Source organism: Primulina eburnea, chromosome 3 (assembly GCF_022965805.1).
Source record: "Primulina eburnea isolate SZY01 chromosome 3, ASM2296580v1, whole genome shotgun sequence".
NCBI lineage: Eukaryota > Viridiplantae > Streptophyta > Magnoliopsida > Lamiales > Gesneriaceae > Primulina > Primulina eburnea.
Genome location: NC_133103.1, coordinates 46,578,318 through 46,599,445, shown reverse-complemented (window position 1 = coordinate 46,599,445; position 21,128 = coordinate 46,578,318). Strand labels below are relative to the sequence as shown.

General features: G+C 32.7%; 1 protein-coding gene across 2 annotated transcripts; it reads left to right on the top strand.

Annotated features, from left to right (window-relative positions):
* The first annotated feature begins 9,079 nt into the window (after nt 1-9,079).
* LOC140827679 (biotin synthase, mitochondrial) lies at nt 9,080-15,012 on the top strand. 2 transcript variants are annotated; one of them, XM_073190454.1, is made up of 6 exons: nt 9,080-9,339; nt 10,498-10,677; nt 11,710-11,816; nt 12,765-12,970; nt 13,567-13,706; nt 14,303-15,012. In XM_073190454.1, the coding sequence occupies exons 1-6, from the start codon at nt 9,148-9,150 to the stop codon at nt 14,609-14,611; spliced, it is 1,134 nt and encodes a 377-aa protein (XP_073046555.1). In that variant the 5' UTR covers nt 9,080-9,147; the 3' UTR covers nt 14,612-15,012. The 2 variants fall into 2 exon arrangements, with proteins under 2 accessions (XP_073046555.1, XP_073046554.1); XM_073190453.1 differs by having other exon boundaries at nt 11,710-11,819.
* Nucleotides 15,013-21,128: the final 6,116 nt, after the last annotated feature.

Here is a 21,128-nt window from a genome sequence, read left to right as displayed (position 1 = left end):
CTTATATGCTCAAACATAATTATTCTAACCTAATTACTCATTAATTCTAATATAAAATATTGATTTTCCCTCCTATGCATATCTTTTTTTACGCGTCTTCCCTCCTATTTTCTATCATTATCTTTTTTCTCATTTTCTAGATTATTTTCTTTCTTATTCTTTCTTCTACATATCTTTCATCACAAAAAGAGAACAGTCTGATATCATTTGCTTATCTCAGGTAATGATTGTATGTATAATTTCTGGTATTTGTTTTTTGACCATTTATGTTATTTCTGTTTATTTGTATGCAAAGTATGTGAAAAACGAAAAAAAAGTAAAAGAATGTGATTGATTTCACATTTATTTATTTTTCACATATATTTCCATTGTTTTTATATATTTCGTCAAAATCACCAAAGAATAAGATAAATTTTGTTTTTTAGAAAAAGAAGTGTGTTTGATATTTTCGTCAAAATTATCAAAGAATAAAATAAATTTTGTATTAGTTTTTTTTTTTAGAAAAAAAAGGTTCATACATGAAATACACAGATAATTTTAATTTTGATTTTCAATTACATGTTCTTTGACATTTGAGCTAATAGGAAGAATATACATGATGAAATTTGTTATTCTTTTCAATTTTTTCTAATTCTTGTTAAGTTAGGATTTTGGAACTTATGAATTCTTGTTTTTCATCTATTTCAAAGACATGTTGTTCTTTGGACATTTGAGCTAATGAGAAAGAATACATCTGTTATCATTTGTTGTTGTTTTCAATTTTCTAATGAGAAAGAATACATCTGTTAGCATTTGTTGTTGTTTTCAATTTTCTCACAGTTCCATAAGATTAAACTTTAAGTAAATTTTCACAAATAACAAAACTAAAATAATAAGCAGTCCATTTCTATATATTATTTTTCTAATTTCTTTAGTATTTTTGGCATCTTATTATTAAATAAGCCAACCAAATACTTCATTGCATCCAATTTTTTTCTTTATTTCTCAATTTAAAATGAAACTTGAAAATGAAAATTCATTTTATACGTTTTGTCTGGTATGTCATAAACAAAAGAACAAAACATCATTTGTGATTCTAGTCCGTTTCTTTTCAAAACATATCTGTTGACATTTGTAATTTTTTTCAATTTTAAAACATAAGAATTCGTTTTTTGTTAGATTTATGTCAAAATGATTTTCTTATTGGATTTATGTGAAAAAGGTAAAGAAGTAACAATAACTTAATTAAAAAAATAAAATCATATATCTCTTATTGGCTTTATGTGAAAAGGATAAAGAAGTAGCAACCACCTAATTAAAAAAATAAAGTCATATATCTAAGTGAGAGTCAAATGGAGGTTATATTTCTAAATATTCCTTATTATTACATACCTTATTTATATAGATTATTAGTTGAAAATACCCACGTAATTGGTATGACTGTAAATAGTGACCCTTGATTTCTTCGTTTCCGGTCCTTTTTTTTTTTTACTCTAAGTTTTTCTTTGTTTTGGAAATCAATATTGCATAGTATTTCAAAATAGTACATACATAAACATTTTTTATTTAGTCAAATATATATATATATATATATATATATATATTTATTTATTTATATGGAATGATTACCTTTTCTTGGAATTGAGATGTATATTTGGAATGATTATCTTTCCTTCCTTAGAATTGAGATGGAAACTTGTCTTTGCACTCATAAATAGGAGTATATATGAAATAAAGTAAAAGAAGAGAAAACAAACAAAAAGATTGTGAGTCAACATAATTGAAGAAATGAGTATGCATTGTCTTTTCCATCTTTTCATTACTTTTGGATCGTTTTATGACTTTCACACTTGCACTCTTTTTTGTCTTGTTATTACAGTTTTTCTGCTCATATTTGTTTTATTGTACTACTGATAATCACTGACTCATAGTTGGAATAAAATTCAAAGGCTCATCCTCTGTGTTTTTTTTTATTTCGTTGTTTGGGCTTTGAGCGATACTGCTATCCGGAGTGATGGTCGAGGCGTGGCTATGGGCGAGCAGCATGTGAGGTGCCGAGGGTAAGCAAAAGGAAGAGATCAGCGAGGGCGAAAGCGAAGGCGAATAATCCGAGCTCTCACCGTTATTACCGAGCGGGGATGGAAACACAATGGATAATGTTAGATGTACCTGAAACAAAGTCTCAAGTTTCCATCATTCCAATGCCATCATTCCAATAATTGAAGGAAAATTCAGGTCCGCCTTTCATCCTGGAAAAGATGGTTATATTGATATATGCAGAGAGTGGTTCTACCGTGGTGAAATCTTCATCTTTTAATGCAATTGTGTATGTTCATGTGTCTGATAATGCATACAATTTGATGAAAGAGATTTACGCTGCTCTAAGAGTTCACCTAAACACGTTCAAGCTCATTGAGGAGAAATCTGTGACACCCCTTGAGTCCAGGAATTTTCAGATGGTGGCCTCACACCGAGGGTCTTAATAATTGATGATGGCTGGCAAAGCATCAGCAAAGATGGAGAAGATCCCACCAAGGACACCAAGAATCTTGTACTAGGAGGAACTCAAATGACTGCCAGGCTTCATAGGATCCCACCAAAGACACCAAAAATCTTGTACTATGAGGAACTCAAATGACTGCCAGGCTTCACAGGTTTGATGAATGCAAAAAATTTAGAAAGTATGAGGGTGGATCACTAACAGGACCTAATCGTCCTCCTTTTGATCCTAAGAAACCGAAAATGCTGATTTCCAAGGCTATTGAGCTTGAGTTTGCAGAAAAATCACGTGACAAGGCAGCTCTCAATGATGACCATAAAGCTTTGAGGAGATTAGGGACTACTTGTGGGAGAGAAAAGATAACCCTTTCATCTATTGCCCAAACCACTATTGAGATTGACTCACTCGCTCCATGAGGATATTGATTTCTACTCCACCATTACATGTGACTGATTCTCATAACTCAATCATGGATTTGTTCAGAAAATGTTCGGAACGTAACAAGAAGGCACATGGTCTTTTGTTTCTGGATGTCATTCCTCTCTCCCTTGTCTTGAAACTGCTGGCAGTATCATGACTCTACCATCCCCACCATCAAGGAATACGTCTTCTTGATGACTTTAAATTTTTCAATATAATTTGGATTTACTCAACTGGATATTGCTTGTAGGTATTATTATTTTTAAATGGAAAAATATGTGCAGGTTATGTTCCTCGAGGGAAGGTGTAATCCTTGCTAATGGCCAACCGTCGGATTAGCCAAACGTTAATAAGTAGCTCAAGCGAGAGTGACGATTCTGATAGTGACTTTTCAAACTCTGATGACGCCGACTTCTCGGGTGGTTCGGGTTTTTTTTAATGACCCCAAGACTCAATCTGTAGCCTCTCGTGGATTTCCTAGGGGATCTACGCCATTAGAGAGTCCCTTGTTGGGTGATGATCCTGAATTGAAAAAACCTTTAGACGGTGACGATAAAGACGCTATGTCTGGCCAAGATGTCGGGTTTGGGCGAAGTGCTTGGAATACCACCCGAGTGTGACGTTAAGGTTCCGGGACCTCGAGATGATCGTCATAACCCGTCGTCGGGTTATTTCACCCTTTTACTTGAATACTTTACTGGTGGACTTATGTTTCCTCCGCAACCTCTATTAGTTGAGTTGGTTAAAAGACTCGGTATGAGCTTTAGTTAATTGACTCCAAATGTCGTGATAGTTTATTCGGCCTTTTGTCATAAGATGAAGGAAATTCACATGCTTTCGTCCGTAGAATTGTTCCACTCACTTTTCTTGGAGCGTAGAAGCAAACCGGATTCGCACGTTTACTTCCAACCTCGAGCCAAATGTAAATTTTTGTTCTGAATTCCGTCTCCTAGAAGTTCTTGGAAGTCTCACTTTTTCTATGTTAAGGACTGTGGGTGGGGATACCTGTGGTCTGGAGTTTGGGAATTCGAGTGATTGCGATAAGAGGGACTCACCATGCACTTCAACTTCAATGTCGTGATTTAGGTCTTTTTGAAGAACTTTGTAATCCTAGGAATTTAATTACTACTGGTATTTTTTGAACTCTATGTTTGTAATTCGTTTGTGCTCTTTTTTAATTTCGCATTATAAGTTGCATTTATTACTACTCCTTAGAGTTGTTTAATTTCATTTGTTATTTATCATAATATATTTTATCGTGCTTTCGTATGGATAGATAATCGTTTCATTTGAGCCCTAAGGCTGCGGTGCTTTCATACTTGCTGATTTCATATATGAATTCTTTCATATTGTGCGACGTGTGGTAGCTTTGTTTGTGATGGCGTAATGCTTGTTTTCATGTGTACCTGGGAGGGGATCAATCTCCCAAGATTTTGTCTCAAGGGGACGACCGTGGGTTCCGAATTGCTCAGTTTCCTGGATGCCCACTAAGGGTACAATCAGATAGGATTAGCCCCAGAGGATCAAGAAAAAGCTAGTTTCATCACTGATCGAGGCATCTATTGCTATAAGGTAATGTCATTCGGACTCAAGAACGCGGGAGCAACATATCAGCGATTGGTTATCTAGATGTTTGAAAACTTGATTGGGAAGAATATGGAGGTGTATATAGACGACATGCTTGTAAAAATTATCTGGGCGATCAAGCATGTGGAGGACCTTGAAGAATGCTTTGAAATATTACGAAAGTATCGCATGAAGCTAAATCCAGAAAAATGTTCTTTTGGTGTACGAGGTGACATGTTCTTTGGATTCATGGTTTCACAAAGAGGAATAGAGGCAAACCCCGAAAAGATTAAGGCAATCTTAAGCATGACTCCCCCACGGAGTGTGAAGGGAGTATAAGAATTAACTGGAAGGGAGACTGCTTTGAACCGTTTCATCTCTAGATATGCAGACAAAGGCCTGCCATTCTTCAAAGTTCTAAGGCTAGGAAAGGGATTCAAGTGTAAGAAAAAAATGACACATATCAGAAGAAGAATAAACGTGTAGGAAATGGCGACGGCCATTGCCTACAAATTGTAGCAAAAAATGCTTACACAGCCTCAACTTTAGATAATTGAGATACGTACACATTTTTTTTTTTACTCTCGGCTCTTAGAAGGCTTCAATCGGAGGAAAATCAGATAAATTAAAAATTTTCAATGGCCAGAGGTAACATTCGATTTATTTTCTCATTTGTTTATCATGTTCATATATACATAGGAACATGATTTTTTTTAAAAAAATCTGACATTTGGTATCAGAGCCTTGATATCTCTGCCTCGAAAATATTTGTTTTCATTTTCTGAAAATCGGATATTATGAAATTTTGGGAAATGAATTTTAAGTTTACGTAAGAAACTTGAAATTTATATATCGGACGTAATAATATTAAGAAAATTACTTTAAAATTGTGTTCTCGTTTGCACCTTGAAGTTCTTTTTTGAAGATGATAATTGATTCTTGAATTTTTGTATTAATGAGAAAATTTTTTGAAGAGCAAATCTTTCGGAAGGAAAAGTTGCAGAAAAACACTTACATGAAGATGAAATGAAAAACGATGCATTCAATTATAGAGACAACGTGCAATGCATGAATTAAAATTGAAGACACATTTCATTGAATGCAATTGTCGGTAAATGATTAATTTTTTTTTAAAAAAATATTAATTACTGACTCACACCAATTTGACAAATTGGTGTGCATTGTCGGTAACAATTTATTTATTTTTATTATTATTATTGTTTTTAAAATAATAATAATAATAAATAAATAAATAATGATTAATGTGTTATTAAGTTATATGTATAATTCGGTATACATATAGCATTTGGTGAAATAATTTGTACACATTAAAATAATTCCAAGTTCAATGTAATTTCTAATACGTATTTAGAAATTATTTTTGCATGTTAGATATAATGTCAAATATTATAGATAATTGTTTGATGTGTACATGCAAATTTAATCTTATGTTTACATTTATTCTTGAAATTAAAAATACAAATAATATTAAAAAAATTGGTATAACAATATTCACAATATGTTTGTAGGATCGAGCGCTTGCCGCTTTACCAAAAGCTATAGATAGTGGTAATGGTGCAACTCAAATCTTTTAAACCACACAGCAGCTCAAGTACCGCAGTTCGATCGCTCTACCAATTAGGGACAATTATTGCACCCAACAATCTCCCCCCAATAATTGCACTCCTTGTAATCAATGAGAATTGAACTCGTGACCTTGGCTCTGATACCAATTGTAGGACCGAGCGTCTGCCGCTTTACCAAAAGTTATAGCTAGTGTTAATGGTGCAACTCAAATCTTTTAAACCGCATAGCAGCTCAAGCATCACGTTTCAATCGCTCTACCAAGCAAGGACAATTGTTGGACCCAACATACAACCAATATATCGTATTGTGATATTTACAACAATTATATCGTGAGATTTTGTTATTATTTAATGAGATTTTATATATAATTTATCATGAGATTTTGATAAATTTAATTTTTGTATTTTTTTTTTTGTAAGAATTATTATATAAATTTGGTTGTACATGTAACATTACTCATTTTCTATTGATAAAATAGCATAGAAATCATTAATATATAATTTTATGCAAATTAATCTGTTTTGATCCTATTTTTTTTTAACAACAATTATTAATAATAGAAATGTATTTTCACGTGCGTCGCACATGTCTTTACTTTGTATAAAAAATAATCACCAATTAAAAAAACTCATTAGGACAAAATTTGAAATGGCTATTGAATCTCATCGGTTTTTAGTACATTTTTTGGGGAAAAAATTCAAATCTTCAAATATTTTCAAATCCAGCATCTAAGCTAGTTGATTATATTAAAATGCTGTAGGCTTAATGAATATAAATTAAGCATAATAAAAAACAAAGAAAAGTTGAAAAAAAAAACATGTGTCTTCAAAGCTGTCTGAGAACGTTGAGGCCCTAAATAGGGAGATGGGGAGCCCCATATGTTGCCCGGAAATTAAGAAAAATAAAAGACAAATAAAACATGAAGAAAATATGTGCTTTCAAAGTTGTCTGAGAATGGTGAGGCACCTAAAAGAAAGCCGGGACGCCCATGTGCCGCTTGGAGATTTCCAGGACGCATGGGAGGCGCCTAAGCGCGTTCTTGTGCGCAGCCCAGGTGAGAGTGAGGCGCCCAGACGCCCGAAAAGTGACGTTTAGGCACCTGGAGTGTTGTTTAGCATAATGATGAGAGTTTTCATGGACCAATTCTTCCAAATGGTGTTTCTTGTCATTATTGATCATATTTTTGGACCAAAAGACAATGTGAAACGATATGTCCATACAGATTGATAACATAAAATAGAGAATCAAAGATCAATATGAATCTTTAAAATTCCGAACTTTTTGAATATACATTTGCGTACATCTTGTCTACACTTCTTCCTTCCAAAAACAAAGGAAGTTTTTATCGATTTCTTTGTTAGAACTTGTAATTTTATGCAATGATATCACACGAGAAGTTGTTGTATCTTGGTAGAATATTGCCAACTACCGATGTACTAAAACGAAACAAATTTTTCTTAAAGACATAGTATTCAAAGCTAATTACCTTTATCTTCCTGTAGGTTGCAGGTTTTCTGTCATCTTCAAGATTCACCACCAACATATTCTGATGTTGTTCTAATATTTCTTGTACTTCCAAATCATGATCCATTCAAAAAGCCACAAAATTTCCCGATATTTCTTTTTTGAAGCACTATAATTAATTCAACATTATTAATCAGCCGATTTATTCAAATATTGAGAAAAAAATTAATCAATAATTTTTTTTATTTTTTTACACCATTCACCCCAAATTTTGGTTAAGAAAAAAGAATTAATGAATTCAATAACAATTTTAAGAAATAGTAAAGATAAACTAATAGATTTAAGAAATGAATTAAATCAATTACTATAAAATTAAGTTTTTAAACAAAGTTTCGTACCACTTGACTCGTGAGATGAAATGATTAAGGCAAAAACTTGTGTGAGGCAGTCTCATGTGTCGTATTTGTGAGACGAATCTCTTATTTGGGTCATCCATAAAAAAATATTACTTTTTATACTAAGTTTGGTTGAGTGGATTAATTAAGGATAGATTAATAGTCAAATATTTATCGTTAAAATTTTAAGTTGTTTTAATAATAATTTTGATCCGATTTAAGATCCAATTTTATGGATAACTATTTGATTAATAAAATTGGATGTTAGACCGGGTCAAAATGATTATTAAAACATCTTAAAATTTTAACGATAAATATTTGACTATTAATCTATCCTTATTTAATCCACTCAACCAAACACACCTTAAGAGTATTACTTTTTATCGTGAATATCGATAGGGTTGACTCGTCTCACAGATTAAGATCCATAAGACTGTCTCACATGAGACCCACTCAATGATCAAATGTTATGAGTGTGTAATAATGCGAGTCGATTGTTGGTTGAACAATCCACATTTAAAAAGTTTATGTAATTTTAATCACAACAAATAATACCTTTGTATATGTTATACTTTTCATATTTAACAAATCGGTCTGGTTTGGATTTTTTTAATCCAAACTATGAGCCAAATGAATTATTTCAATTAAGTTGATTTCAAACTCAATTCAAACGATGATCGACTAAAAATCAATACAAAAAATCGATTTTGTTTTTTTTTATTATTATTATTCAATTTATGCTCACCCATGTATGTCTTTTTGTGTGATAGTGCATGTGATGTTTAAAAGTATTGAAAGTGTATAAATTTTTATAAAATTCAACTATTATAGTATATAAAACACATTATTATTTAAAAAAATTAAAATGCACAGTATCAATTAAGTAATAAAGGGTACTGTTTAAATTATAATTTATGTAAATATATGTAATTTGATTAATTATATTATGTTAATAAATATGTCGAATTCGAGTTTAACAATTGATATTCAATACTCATGTCATCGACTATACCAAACAATGTTCAACGCGAACATATTTTATTTTAAATTAAAAATAATTAGACATGAACTATTTATATTATATATTTATTAATAAATTAAATTGTCAACATTTTAATAATAATAATTTTAATAATAATAATAATAATAATAATAATAGGGGAACTTCCAACTATTTTGTAGCAGTACACTTCAGTCGGAGCTCTCCATTTTCGGATTCCCCGAAGAGCGGCGAGTATGATTTGGCTAACGCGTTCAATTCGTCGCCCGCTGATCCGATTTCACTTCCAATCAGCGTCGAGCTACTCGGCGTCTGCGGCGGCGGTGGAGGCGGAGAGGTGTATTAGAGAAGGCGTGAGGAATGATTGGAAAAGGGAGGAGATTAAGTCTATCTATGATTCACCTGTTCTCGATCTCCTCTTTCATGCTGTATTTTACCTGATTTTTTCTTTTCTTTTTTACTGCTTTTCGTTCTCTGTGTGATGGGTTGTTGTATATCGTTCTAACTGGTAATGTGGTTGTGTTTGGCATCTGTATGAATTTTTTGCGGGCTAGAAGGCTGCATCAATGGAGTGATGAGTATAAGAAACCGGTATTAGTGAAAGTGTAAAGTACATTGTTAGATCGTAGTATCAATCGATTACGTAGAATCAACAACACATCAAATCAAATATTTAAAAAAAAAAAAAAAACTACAGGTGGATACTAAATCAGTAAAGGTGCAGTCTTTTGGCAGGACGTGAACATAAACCTCTTTAATTATTTGGGCTCAGCTATTAAAACTAGAAGTGGCTAAATAACTTCATTTGATTGTGATGTTAGGGAGTAGGATTGAACTGCTGTTTATTTATTCTTATAATTTAGGAAAAGTAAATTGTTACCCCTGATCTATAATTGGAATGTATTGTCATATCTTTTTTGCTGCAGTCGCCCTTCCATGCATTTAAACTAGTCGCAAGTTTTCTTGTTTATCAGCAGATCCCTTAATCCAATTTGACGTGCATATAGGAAACAAGTAAACTGTAAACCTTGAGGTTGCGTTTGGATCGATGGATTTCGAATCCACTGAATCCAAATTTCTTTAATTGTTTGGATTGACTAAATTCAAGTGAATTTCGTATATCATGTTAAGCATTTTCAACAGTAATTTTGATGAATTTCAAATACACTCATATATTTGTCCAAATCAAAACTCTTTCCAAATGCGACCTAAAAGTTGCAAATGTTGTTTATGTTCCGATGCCATACGATTCTGTTCCACAGTACAACTTATCCTTTCTCCTCTATATCGTCTGGTTAAAACCTTTTTACTTTTTAATAGTTTTCTTGTTTAGAATGAGTTTGTCATTGATGCATCTGGGTGCCTTTCTAGCTATTACTTATCGGTACCGTATGGCAATACACAGCCATGCGTTTCTGTTTCAAAGTGCAATTTATTTTTTCACTCTGTGTTATGTGGTCAAGGCTTTTTGTCTTTTCAATTGTTCTCTTGAATGGGCCTGTCATAGGTAGGACGTTTCTTGTTATTAAATATCAGGCATTGGATGATGATTTATTGATTTTGTTAGGACTGTAATGATTTTTCAGGCTCAAGTTCATAGGCATGCCCACAACTTCAGGGAAGTGCAGCAGTGTACACTTCTATCAATCAAGACTGGTGGATGCAGTGAGGATTGTTCTTATTGTCCCCAATCTTCCAGATACAGCACTGGCGTGAAAGCACAAAAGCTTATGGGTGAAGATGAGGTTTTGGAGGCAGCAAAAAAGGTGAAAGAATTTTGTTGATCTAAATTTGATTGAATAGTTCTATAATTATTTTTCTTGCTTATCAGGAACAGCTAATTACCTAATGTTGAAGATATTCTCCAATTAGATAACAGTGAGGGGGTTAGATTGACAAGTAGCTGTAAGGATTCCCTTATGCCACATCTTAGCCTGCAAAAACATCTGATATTCTTCCTTTGAATCCATTTATTAATCTGCACATCAACAGATTATTTTTTATTCATGCTCCTGTTTATTTCCCTTTCTTTCTATGTACCCTTTTTTATATTGTCCTAGCTACAACCTGCTAAGGGTAGGGTTGGGCATGAGTTTCATGGGGGGATTTTCCAAGCACTAAAAAAGTGCCCCGGTACTTTAATAGGTGTTGGGCATCTAATTGGCGTCACTCAAGGAGTTGAGGACCATCCCATATTAGATGGATGGGAAATCTGTCATTATTGTGGGGGGAGTTTAGAAGTTTCTATTCATTGAAATGCATCAAATAATAAAGATTGAGCCTCCGAATTAATTTGTCTGGCCATCTGTATAATCTGATATCTTTCCAAAAGCAATTGTCTTTTGGTTCAAATCAAGGAATAAACTTTCTTCTGTATTTTCATTTCAAGGGATACCTTGATTTTGGGGACTAGAAGATATCGTGGTCCTGTCCGATTGCTTATTCCCCAGTAATCTTGTCATCTTTTGTAAGAAATCTGCAGAGCGAGACATCTTGGTACCATATAAATTGTTATAAAATCAAACTAAGAGAATTCACATAGCAATCAAGTATCCACTTTGAAACTTATATACGCCATTATAATGTACTTTCTCTGTCAATTGCACAAACTAAGGTTTACATTTTTCTCCAAAATATTTGCCTTACGTTAGAATTAATGGTATGTACAACCGTGGGTTTCAAAATTTAAGAGATTCAAATTTCTCATTTGAAAATCTCATACAAAACTGTGTAGATATTCATAAATTCAGTATGGCATGCCTTAACCTTACCTCATGATTGTCTTGGACAACTAACAGGCAAAAGAGGCTGGTAGCACCCGGTTTTGCATGGGTGCTGCATGGAGAGACACAGTAGGAAGGAAAACCAATTTCAACAAAATCCTTGAATATGTGCAAGAGATAAGGTGGTGCACATGATATTTGTAAATTTTGATTCTCTGTGTCATTATCCTGCTAATTATTATTCTCATGGTGTCAAACTTGAAATTCCTTGCATAAATATATATATATTTTTTTTACCAAACCATATGCTTACATAGTGAGTCTATAGTTGAGAAATCTTCTAAATAGTCTCACTGTTTTTTTCCCGAGGCAAAGTTCCTGGTTCCACGTAGTTTGTATACTTATTTTTTTGGTTTCTCAGATAGTTTCCACCAGTAATATCTTTTTTATGAGATATTAAAATATCAACCTAGTAATATTATGTTTGGTTGACTCATTGTATGGATTCATATATAGAAGTGAAATGCATTGCTTTTGAAGAATTTAAACGAGTTTTGTCAAATTATGATAAAAAGAAGTACAAATCTTAATAGAAAGTGGGGTGAGACATTGGTTCTTGTGAATCATTATTGTCATGTAGTTAGGATGCGTCATTTAGAAACTATTCATCCGTTGTAGCCTACTGTTTGGTTGTGCAAGACAATCCTTTGAAGCTTCATGTTCAAAAACTGTAAATAAATCTTGTGCGGAGTTGGGGCAGTGGGATGAGGATGATTTTGTCTATTTAACTTGGTAGTATATCATGATGTCTGTATTTGGATTTTCTGTAAGAGACATTATGTACTAATAGCTTGGTTTGTTGCCATTCCAGTTGAATGGGGGACTGGTCCTAAGTTGATTTCTTTGATAGAACACTTTCCACTGTTTATATACTATAACCTCGAAATATCTCGTCCGTTCAGAAAACAAGTAATAAAACAATTTCTATGTACCATTAATTAGTGATTCACCTTTATGGTTATTTTAGATTCTTCGTGGAATCGTGTTATTTTCACCCTGTAAATCACTGTTAGCAATATTTTCCCATTCGCATGTTTTCTAAAATTGTCAGAAACAATTTCCATGGTAAGGGGCATGGGAATGGAGGTCTGCTGCACTTTAGGGATGCTGGAGAAGCAGCAAGCATTAGAACTGAAAAAGGCTGGTCTCACGGCATACAACCACAATCTTGACACTTCAAGAGAGTACTACCCTAATATTATAAGTACAAGAACCTATGATGAACGTCTGCAAACACTTGAGTATGTCCGTGATGCAGGCATCAATGTTTGTTCAGGTAATTGGAATTATATTTGTACGATCCTCCCTCTTCGATCCATGTGCGACAGCATTCTATTCGTATAGGTATAAGCTTTTTGTTGTCGGTATACTTCTCTACAACAAATTACTTGGGGGAAATTACTTCTACATCCCTCTAGATTAGATTAAATGAAAACATATCCTATGATATTTGAATAATTTCAATTTAAGTTTTTAGGAAAACGTTCTATAAAACTTCAATTCTTCACACTTCTTGGGTTAAGTGAATATGTACACCTTTGAGGTTGTTAATATTGCACTGGTTGAGGTTCTAAACAATCCCATTAATATGATGGAGCCTGGAGGTTTTGAATACTTGCAACATCACCCTTGAAGCTTGAATTATTATCACAACAGCAACCTTTCGTGAAATGAAATGGGAAAAATATAACTTGAGGAGTGTTGGAGTTTTTCAAATGTTTGTGGAAGATTTTGTATTTCTATCTTACCTCCTGTGGTGTTAATGAAATTGACCGAACTGAAAGGAGGTCAACCATATCTTCAATTTTGAGTTAATATAATCTAAATATTAAATCTTTTTAAAATACAATTAACTTTCGCTATCTGTATCAGGAGGAATAATTGGACTTGGAGAAGCAGAGGAGGATAGGGTTGGTCTATTGCATACATTGGCAACTCTACCTACCCACCCTGAGAGTGTTCCTATTAATGCACTGCTCGCGGTAAAAGGCACTCCCTTGGAAGATCAAAAGGTAACTCTTATCAAATTTGCATCACTGGATCTCTAGAAAATATTTTATGCTTGAATCGAGTACATTAAAATTAAAGAAAAGGTCGTAATTGAAATGACTGAGCTATAAAGCTACGGCTGCATGAGATGGTTCAGCTAGTTGAATATGAACCAGCAGAGCACCTATACTAAAGTTGTAAGAGGTGGTATATGTTGTACAAGATGAAATTGATTTCGCACAGAGAAAGTGCCAAAGGTAAAAATTAACTCGGCATAAAATTATTAAGTGTGACTTTTGTGATTTGTTTGGGTGAGAGTCTAATTTCAGATAGGCCTAAATGGATAAGAGAGATTTTCTACCCATACCCAACTTGTTATGGAATTCTCTGGTGATTATGAGAACCTTTAAATGTGAACGTCAACTATTAACAGTGCTTCTCTAAATACGCTGAGACAGAGATGGAAAGTGAAATAAATAAGACATGCTCTATAGTTTGTTTCTCTGGTCTGTTAGCTTTCTTGTCTTGAAATGCCACACGAAATTTCCATCTATGAATGATAGATTCTGCTGAAATTAGAAGAATTATTTCCATCTCACTTCCTTACTGGTTCTTTCAGCCCGTTGAAATATGGGAGATGATCAAGATGATTGCAACGGCACGTATCGTAATGCCAAAAGCAATGGTCAGGCTTTCAGCTGGCAGAGTTCGGTTCTCCATACCCGAGCAGGCGCTCTGCTTTCTTGCTGGTGCAAATTCCATCTTCACAGGGGAGAAGCTTTTGACGACTCCCAACAATGATTATGATGCTGATCAGATGATGTTCAAATTGCTTGGACTTGTTCCAAAAGCTCCTGATTTCTCATCGAATTCAACCAAAGATTTTGAAGCAGAGAATATTGTAGTGGCTGCTTCAAGTTCTGGCTAATAATGTATGCAATTCTCTCATGCTATCTAGTAATAGAATTTTGGTTGCTGATATTCACTGTAGCGATTCAGAAGGTGCAATTTGACTCCTCTGATGCATTTTGTGTGTATGGTCATCCTTTGCATTTCAGAGTGTGTTAGTGAATGTAGCGGTACTGAACCATCTATGCTACTATGGATCTCGGCGTGGTTGTAGCCATTAATCGACCACGGACCACGGACCTGTGCTCCTGTTTTTAGCACTGAATATACTAGCATGGTCTGACCACGAATTCGACCATGGACCCGTGGTCTGTTCGATTAGATCTATTTATTTGGTCAAAAATAGTTTTAAAGGTGATTTGAAGGGAGGTTAGTTGCTTCAAAATTTTAATAAGTTGTTAAGGTGATTACAACCCAAAAGTGTTTTGGAAAAAAAGATATTAAATTTTATTGATAATTTCGGTTTTTTTATTATGAAATCAGTATATTGGTTTTTTTTAAAAAAAAAAAAATTGAAATACAAATAATGAAATTAGGCTTGATAATGGTTCTAAAGCTGACGGTTCCGTTAGACCTTGATGAAAGGTGGAGTTGAAATTGAACCACTTGGGTATGGTTTGGCTGTATTGTACAAATTTGTACCAAAACTTATTTGAGTATGTCTCGTGAGATACGTCGATTTGGTCTACACTTGCAGTAAAAAATAATGTTTTTAACTCAAATAAACATATATTACTAATATTTTTTATAACATAATTAATAAAAAAATGATATTTTTGTAATGAAATATAATATTTTGGACATAAAAAATAATAGTTTTGATGAATCAGGTCGGATATTTATCTCACAAAGTTTATCCATATTATTTTCTTAAATTTCAAAGATTGGGAAAAAAGAACAATACAATTTGTGTGTAATGAAACTAATTAAAATCAAATATTTAATAATCACAAATAAAAAGGGTTACATTTAACGGAAAATTTAGAAAAATAGACCTCGCAATCTCATTTAAGAAAATAGCCTTTGTTTGTCAAATTCCCAGTTTACCCCTTTCTTAAGTAATTTAAAACCATTATTTAAATAATAGAAAATACTTAAACAGAAAATTTCTCTTCCCTTTCCTTCAATAGCTCGCGTTCCCTCCAACAGCTTACATTCCAATTTTCTCGGTTTTTTTTTAGACTCTCCTTCCTTCTCAAAAGCGCATAAGCCGATTGATCGGGCAGATTGATTTCTCGATTGCATGTGAATTCTTCAGGCATAAACCATATATTTGAATGGTAAATCCTGGGTCAAACTCTCATTTTTGTTGCATAGTTGTGATTTTTTTGTGTTAAAAATCTATTTAAAATGTTTTATTCTAATATCTTCCTCATTTATCCTATAAAAATATCGTCACTTGAAAAAGAAGAAAAATAGTTGAGCTACTGCTTGTCGTTTTTGCAATAAATGTTTGTATAATATAATTTTAAAACATCTATCAGACTAGTGAGTTATAGTTGGAATTGTTTGAGAATTGAAAATTTCAGGTTTATGGATTTGTTTTTCTACTTCTTTAGATAGTTGAGAATTTAAAATGCTAAATTTACGGATTTGTTTTCCTACCTCACCATCATTATGCTTCAGAAAATGTTTGGAGTTAAATGCATCCATTAGTAGTGAAAGATAGAAGCTTGAACGGTTGGTCCCACGTACGAAATTTGAGATAATAAAACCTGAAAATAAAGAATAAACTGGACACCGAGATTTACGTGAAAAACCCCTAAAAATTATTTGGGTAAAAACCACGGTCTCAGAGATACTTGACAATACTTCGTCTGTTATAGCCAAGTGTAAATTGACAACAACATTATCATTCATCTCATTCCACTTTCCATCATCCGTAATTTCCAATGGTCTATCTCCAATAGCCGCCAAGCAATTCTCTTTTCTTAAAACTGCTTGTATCTTTATTTTCCACAACATAAAATTGATTCCAATGAACTTTGTTATCTCGTACCTGCCCGTTATTATGTCTACAACAATTTTAGTATACTGGACAAAATAATCTCGCCTTAAATAAAAAATCTTAAAAAAATATTTTCTGATGTGGAAGATCATTCTAGGCTTCAACCACAGAGCATACTCAGAATTTTAAGAAATTTTAAACCAAGGCTTTGATACCACTTGTTGGTCCCACGTGCGGAATTTGAGATAATAAAACCCGAAAATAAAGAATAAACTAGACACCGAGATTTATGTGAAAAACCCTAAAAATTATTTGGGTAAAAACCACGGGTAAGATGAAAAGATTTCCACTATAATATTTTATGGTGTACAACTCAATCACTGTATTTACAAAGAGAACACACTCTCTTAATACAGGAGAACAAAACACCTCACAAATATTATAGAATTAAGCACTCAAATGCTATAGGATGAGAGAAAACTCGAAAAAAGGATGATTTCAGAATGAAGGGAGGAGCTCTATTTATAGAGCCTTCTGTCAGTGTGAAACCGTGTTTAAAACACGTATCTATCTGAACGCTTCCTTCTGTTTCAAAACATGTTTCGGCCATTTTGACAACCATTTAAAATGTGTGTCAACTTTCACATTAAATGATGACAGCTCCATTGTTGACTTCTTTGCAGACATGAACTTCAAAACACTTGATAGGTAATAGATGGTTATTCGATTTTTCATTTTATTTGTTTATGGATGAATTGGAATCTCGAGGGAGATGAATGTCCTAACCCTTCAACTTGATCTTTTATATCAAATATTTCATTTTTTCAACCAATTTTGAAGTTGATTTTTTTTTTTTTTGATCAAGATCTCTTCTCTTTGAAACTTGTTGTTGATAGAAAAAAGAATATCATAGATGGTTGCACAAAAAATTTGGGTATGTTTATTTATTTTATAAAAAATATTTATTTTTCATATTGCTCTATAAATTTTAAGAATTTCAACGTCGTTGAGTATTTAATTAATTGATATTAGTAGTTGACTTGATTTTTTTTCCAGGTTAATCTTCGATCTCAACTATCTGAGGAGAAATATTCTAGTTACAAGTTTAGTGTGGGTTTTTTTAAAATTAATTTAATTTTAAAAACTTTTTTCAAAAATAATTTTAAAAAAAAAACGTTTTCAAAACTACTGTAATCCGCGCTTGCGGAGTGCGGACGCTGCACACGTGGAGCAGCGTCCGCGCTCCGTAAGCACGGACGGTGGTCTATGTAAGCATCATATGATATTAGCGACGGAAAATATATCCAAACCGTCGCTACGTTGCGACGGTAAAATAAACCGTTGTTAATCCGTCGCTAATATTAGCCACGGTTATAAACTGTCACTGAAATAGAATTCGCGACGGTTTTATAACCGTCGCTAACTCAAAACCGTCGCTAAATGCGTATTGGAACTTTAATAAATTTGCATGATGGGCTTATACTCTTGCAAACCCACGATCCATGCCCCAATATATTAATCTCATCATAATCCCGATCGACGATCCAATATCATCGATGTGACAATTTCAACTTGTTTGTTGTTATAACGCACACTTTAATTTCGAGATACCTACCTCTACGCACGCTACGCATAATTCTATCAACAGCGTGCACATATACGCCGCGGATAATCTTGAACTTTCAACGGCTTGCAACTTTGCGGCTTGCAATATACGCTGCGGAAAGATAATTTGAGCGCGGCGAAAAGCCATTTTTGTTGTAGTGAAGATTATGGGTGTTCAAACTTCGGATAAAAACGAAAATCCAAAACGAATAAATCGAACACCGAACCGAACCGAAAATCGAATTTTGTAATTCGGATATAAATATTAAACCGAATTTTATTTGGTTCGATTTCGGATTATATATGTCAAAACAGAAAAAAACCGAAATTTCATTAAATTATTAATTTTTTTTATATTTTTGATATGATATTTAGTGAATGAATAACTATTTTGAACAATTTTTAGTTGATTGTTGTTTTCTTTAATAATTTAGACCTTATATTTAAAGATTTTATTAAGAAAACATGTAGAAAGTTAGCATATTATATTTCACAATATATTTATATTATTAATTTAAATAATTATATAAAAATCGAATTAACCGACCGAAATAACGGAACCGTTTTGATAGAAAACGAACCGATATGAAGAAAAATAGTTTGGATATCGGATTATATATTTTTAAAACCAAAAACCGGAATAAAAAACGAACCGACCGATGAACACCCCTATTTTTTGATGAATTTCTTGTTTGTTTTTTTCTCTGTCTTCAGTACAATAAAAATGACTTTTCGCACCGCGCAAATTCTATTAAAATTATGCGCATTGAGGAATTAGCGACGGTTTTTGCAAACGGTCGCTGAGTCCATTTCAGCGACGGTTTATAAATCGCCGCTAATATTAGCGACGGGGGAGCGACGGTTTAAAGAACCGTCGCTAATTAGCGACGGTTTGGATATATTTTCCGTCGCTAATATCATATGATGCTTACATGGACCAGCGTCTGTGTTTACGGAGCGCGGACGCTGCTCCACGTGTGCAGCGTCCGCACTCTACAAGCGCGGATTACAGTAGTTTTGAAAACGTTTTTTTTTTAAAATTATTTTTGAAAAAAGTTTTTAAAATTAAATTAATTTTAAAAAAAACCCAGTTTAGTGTACATTCCAAATATCAGAAAATAAGTGAAATTATATTAGATTACTTGAATGGGTAGTACATTGTTAAATAGTATGTTTTCTAAAGTTAAATACAATTATATTGTTATGATAACCGTCTATCATTCTCATCGATTAGGCATAACAAATTAATCATATATCTATAGTTACTAAATGTCATTTTAAATGTAATTATATATCACATTGTCAAATATAGCGTACGCGGAACAAGGACGGCAAAGGGCTACGGGTAGATCTTGAGCGACCGATCCTGAACCAATCGAAATATTTTATTTAACCAATTGAAATGTGATTGTACATCATATTGTCAAATGTAAGTTACGTAACATACTTATATATTATATAGTCCTGATAATTGCATATTCTATAATACTTATTGAAAATCATATACTAAACATTGATAAACAAGTCAAATGTGACTATAATTGTATATCACATTTTCTATCATATGTAAAAGTTTAAAACTATAACCAACAGAGTAAACACATTAACTCATCTGTATTTTTATAAACTTATTGTAAAATATGTTTTAATCGACTAATTAAACAGATTGAACCAAATGAAATATTTGATTCAACTTATTGAACCGACTGAAATACTACATATTTATAAAATAGTAAGATCTAGAAAGTTAAAAAATAATCATATAATCATGATAATCGTATATCATTCTCATTGATGGGGCATAATAAGTTAATCGTATATCTATAGTGCTAAATTTCATATTATTATATTTGTTTACTTTTTTTTACAATTAAACAACTGAAATATATTAATTAATCGAATGATATTATATGTATCCGACCGATATATTTCCATTAACCAACCGATATATTTCCATTAATTGACGGAGTAAACACATTGGCTCATCTGTATTTTTATAAACTTACTGTAACATATGCTTTAATCGATTGATTAAACACATTGAATCGACTGAAATATTTGATTTAACTTATTTAACCGAATGAAATACTCTATATATTTATAAAATAGTAAGATTTATAAAATTTTAAAATAATCATGTCATCATGATAATCATATATCATTATCATCGATAGGGCATAATAAGTTAATCATATATCTATAGTTGCTAAATTTCATATTATTATATTTTTTTAATATTTTTACAATTAACCGACTTAAATATATTCACTAACCGACTGATATTATATTTAACCTACCGATATATTTCTAATAATTGACTGATTAAACACATTGAACTAACAAAAATATATACATTAGTGGACTGATTTAAAACATTGAACCAACCGATATTTTGCATGAACCGACTGATTAAACAAATTGAACAAATCAAATATATATGCAGTAAACTATTGAACATCTAACCAAATTCTACCTGCATACACAACATGTTCATACAACAAACTCGGCAAAACTAGTAACATGCAAATACAACATCGTAAGCAAGAATCTATAAAACATGTCTACACATCAATCTGTCTCTTAAGGGCATTTTTTCTGGCAATGGCCAGATTCATGACACACGCCACATTTTTTAGTTTGATTCTGACCAAACTCTTCAATAGATGGAATTCTCTCCTTTTGCGCTCTGCCACGTTTCCTCTTGACATCGGGGGAAAGTACATCATATTTAAAATTAGCTGGAATGTTCCATTCATTTGCAACGAGCACCGGATATATGGTACCATCATAAGCGAGGACACACATTTCAGATGAGTAGTAGGGCAAACAAAAGTCAAACAATTCTAATTTTTCCCCATAAATTGCTGCAATTGCATGAGCATATGGAATTTTATCAAGTTGAAATATTCAACAACTACAAGATTTATCAGATAAATTAACAACTTCATCTTTCCCATCATCGTATATTGGATACTCAAATGCA

Coding starts and splice junctions, on each gene's coding strand:
- LOC140827679 (XM_073190453.1), top strand. CDS start 9,148: ATGATTTGGCTAACGCGTTCAATTCGTCGCCCGCTGATCCGATTTCAC. Junction 9,340..10,497: donor TCGATCTCCTCTTTCATGCT/GTATTTTACCTG, acceptor ATGATTTTTCAG/GCTCAAGTTCATAGGCATGC. Junction 13,707..14,302: donor CTCCCTTGGAAGATCAAAAG/GTAACTCTTATC, acceptor TGGTTCTTTCAG/CCCGTTGAAATATGGGAGAT.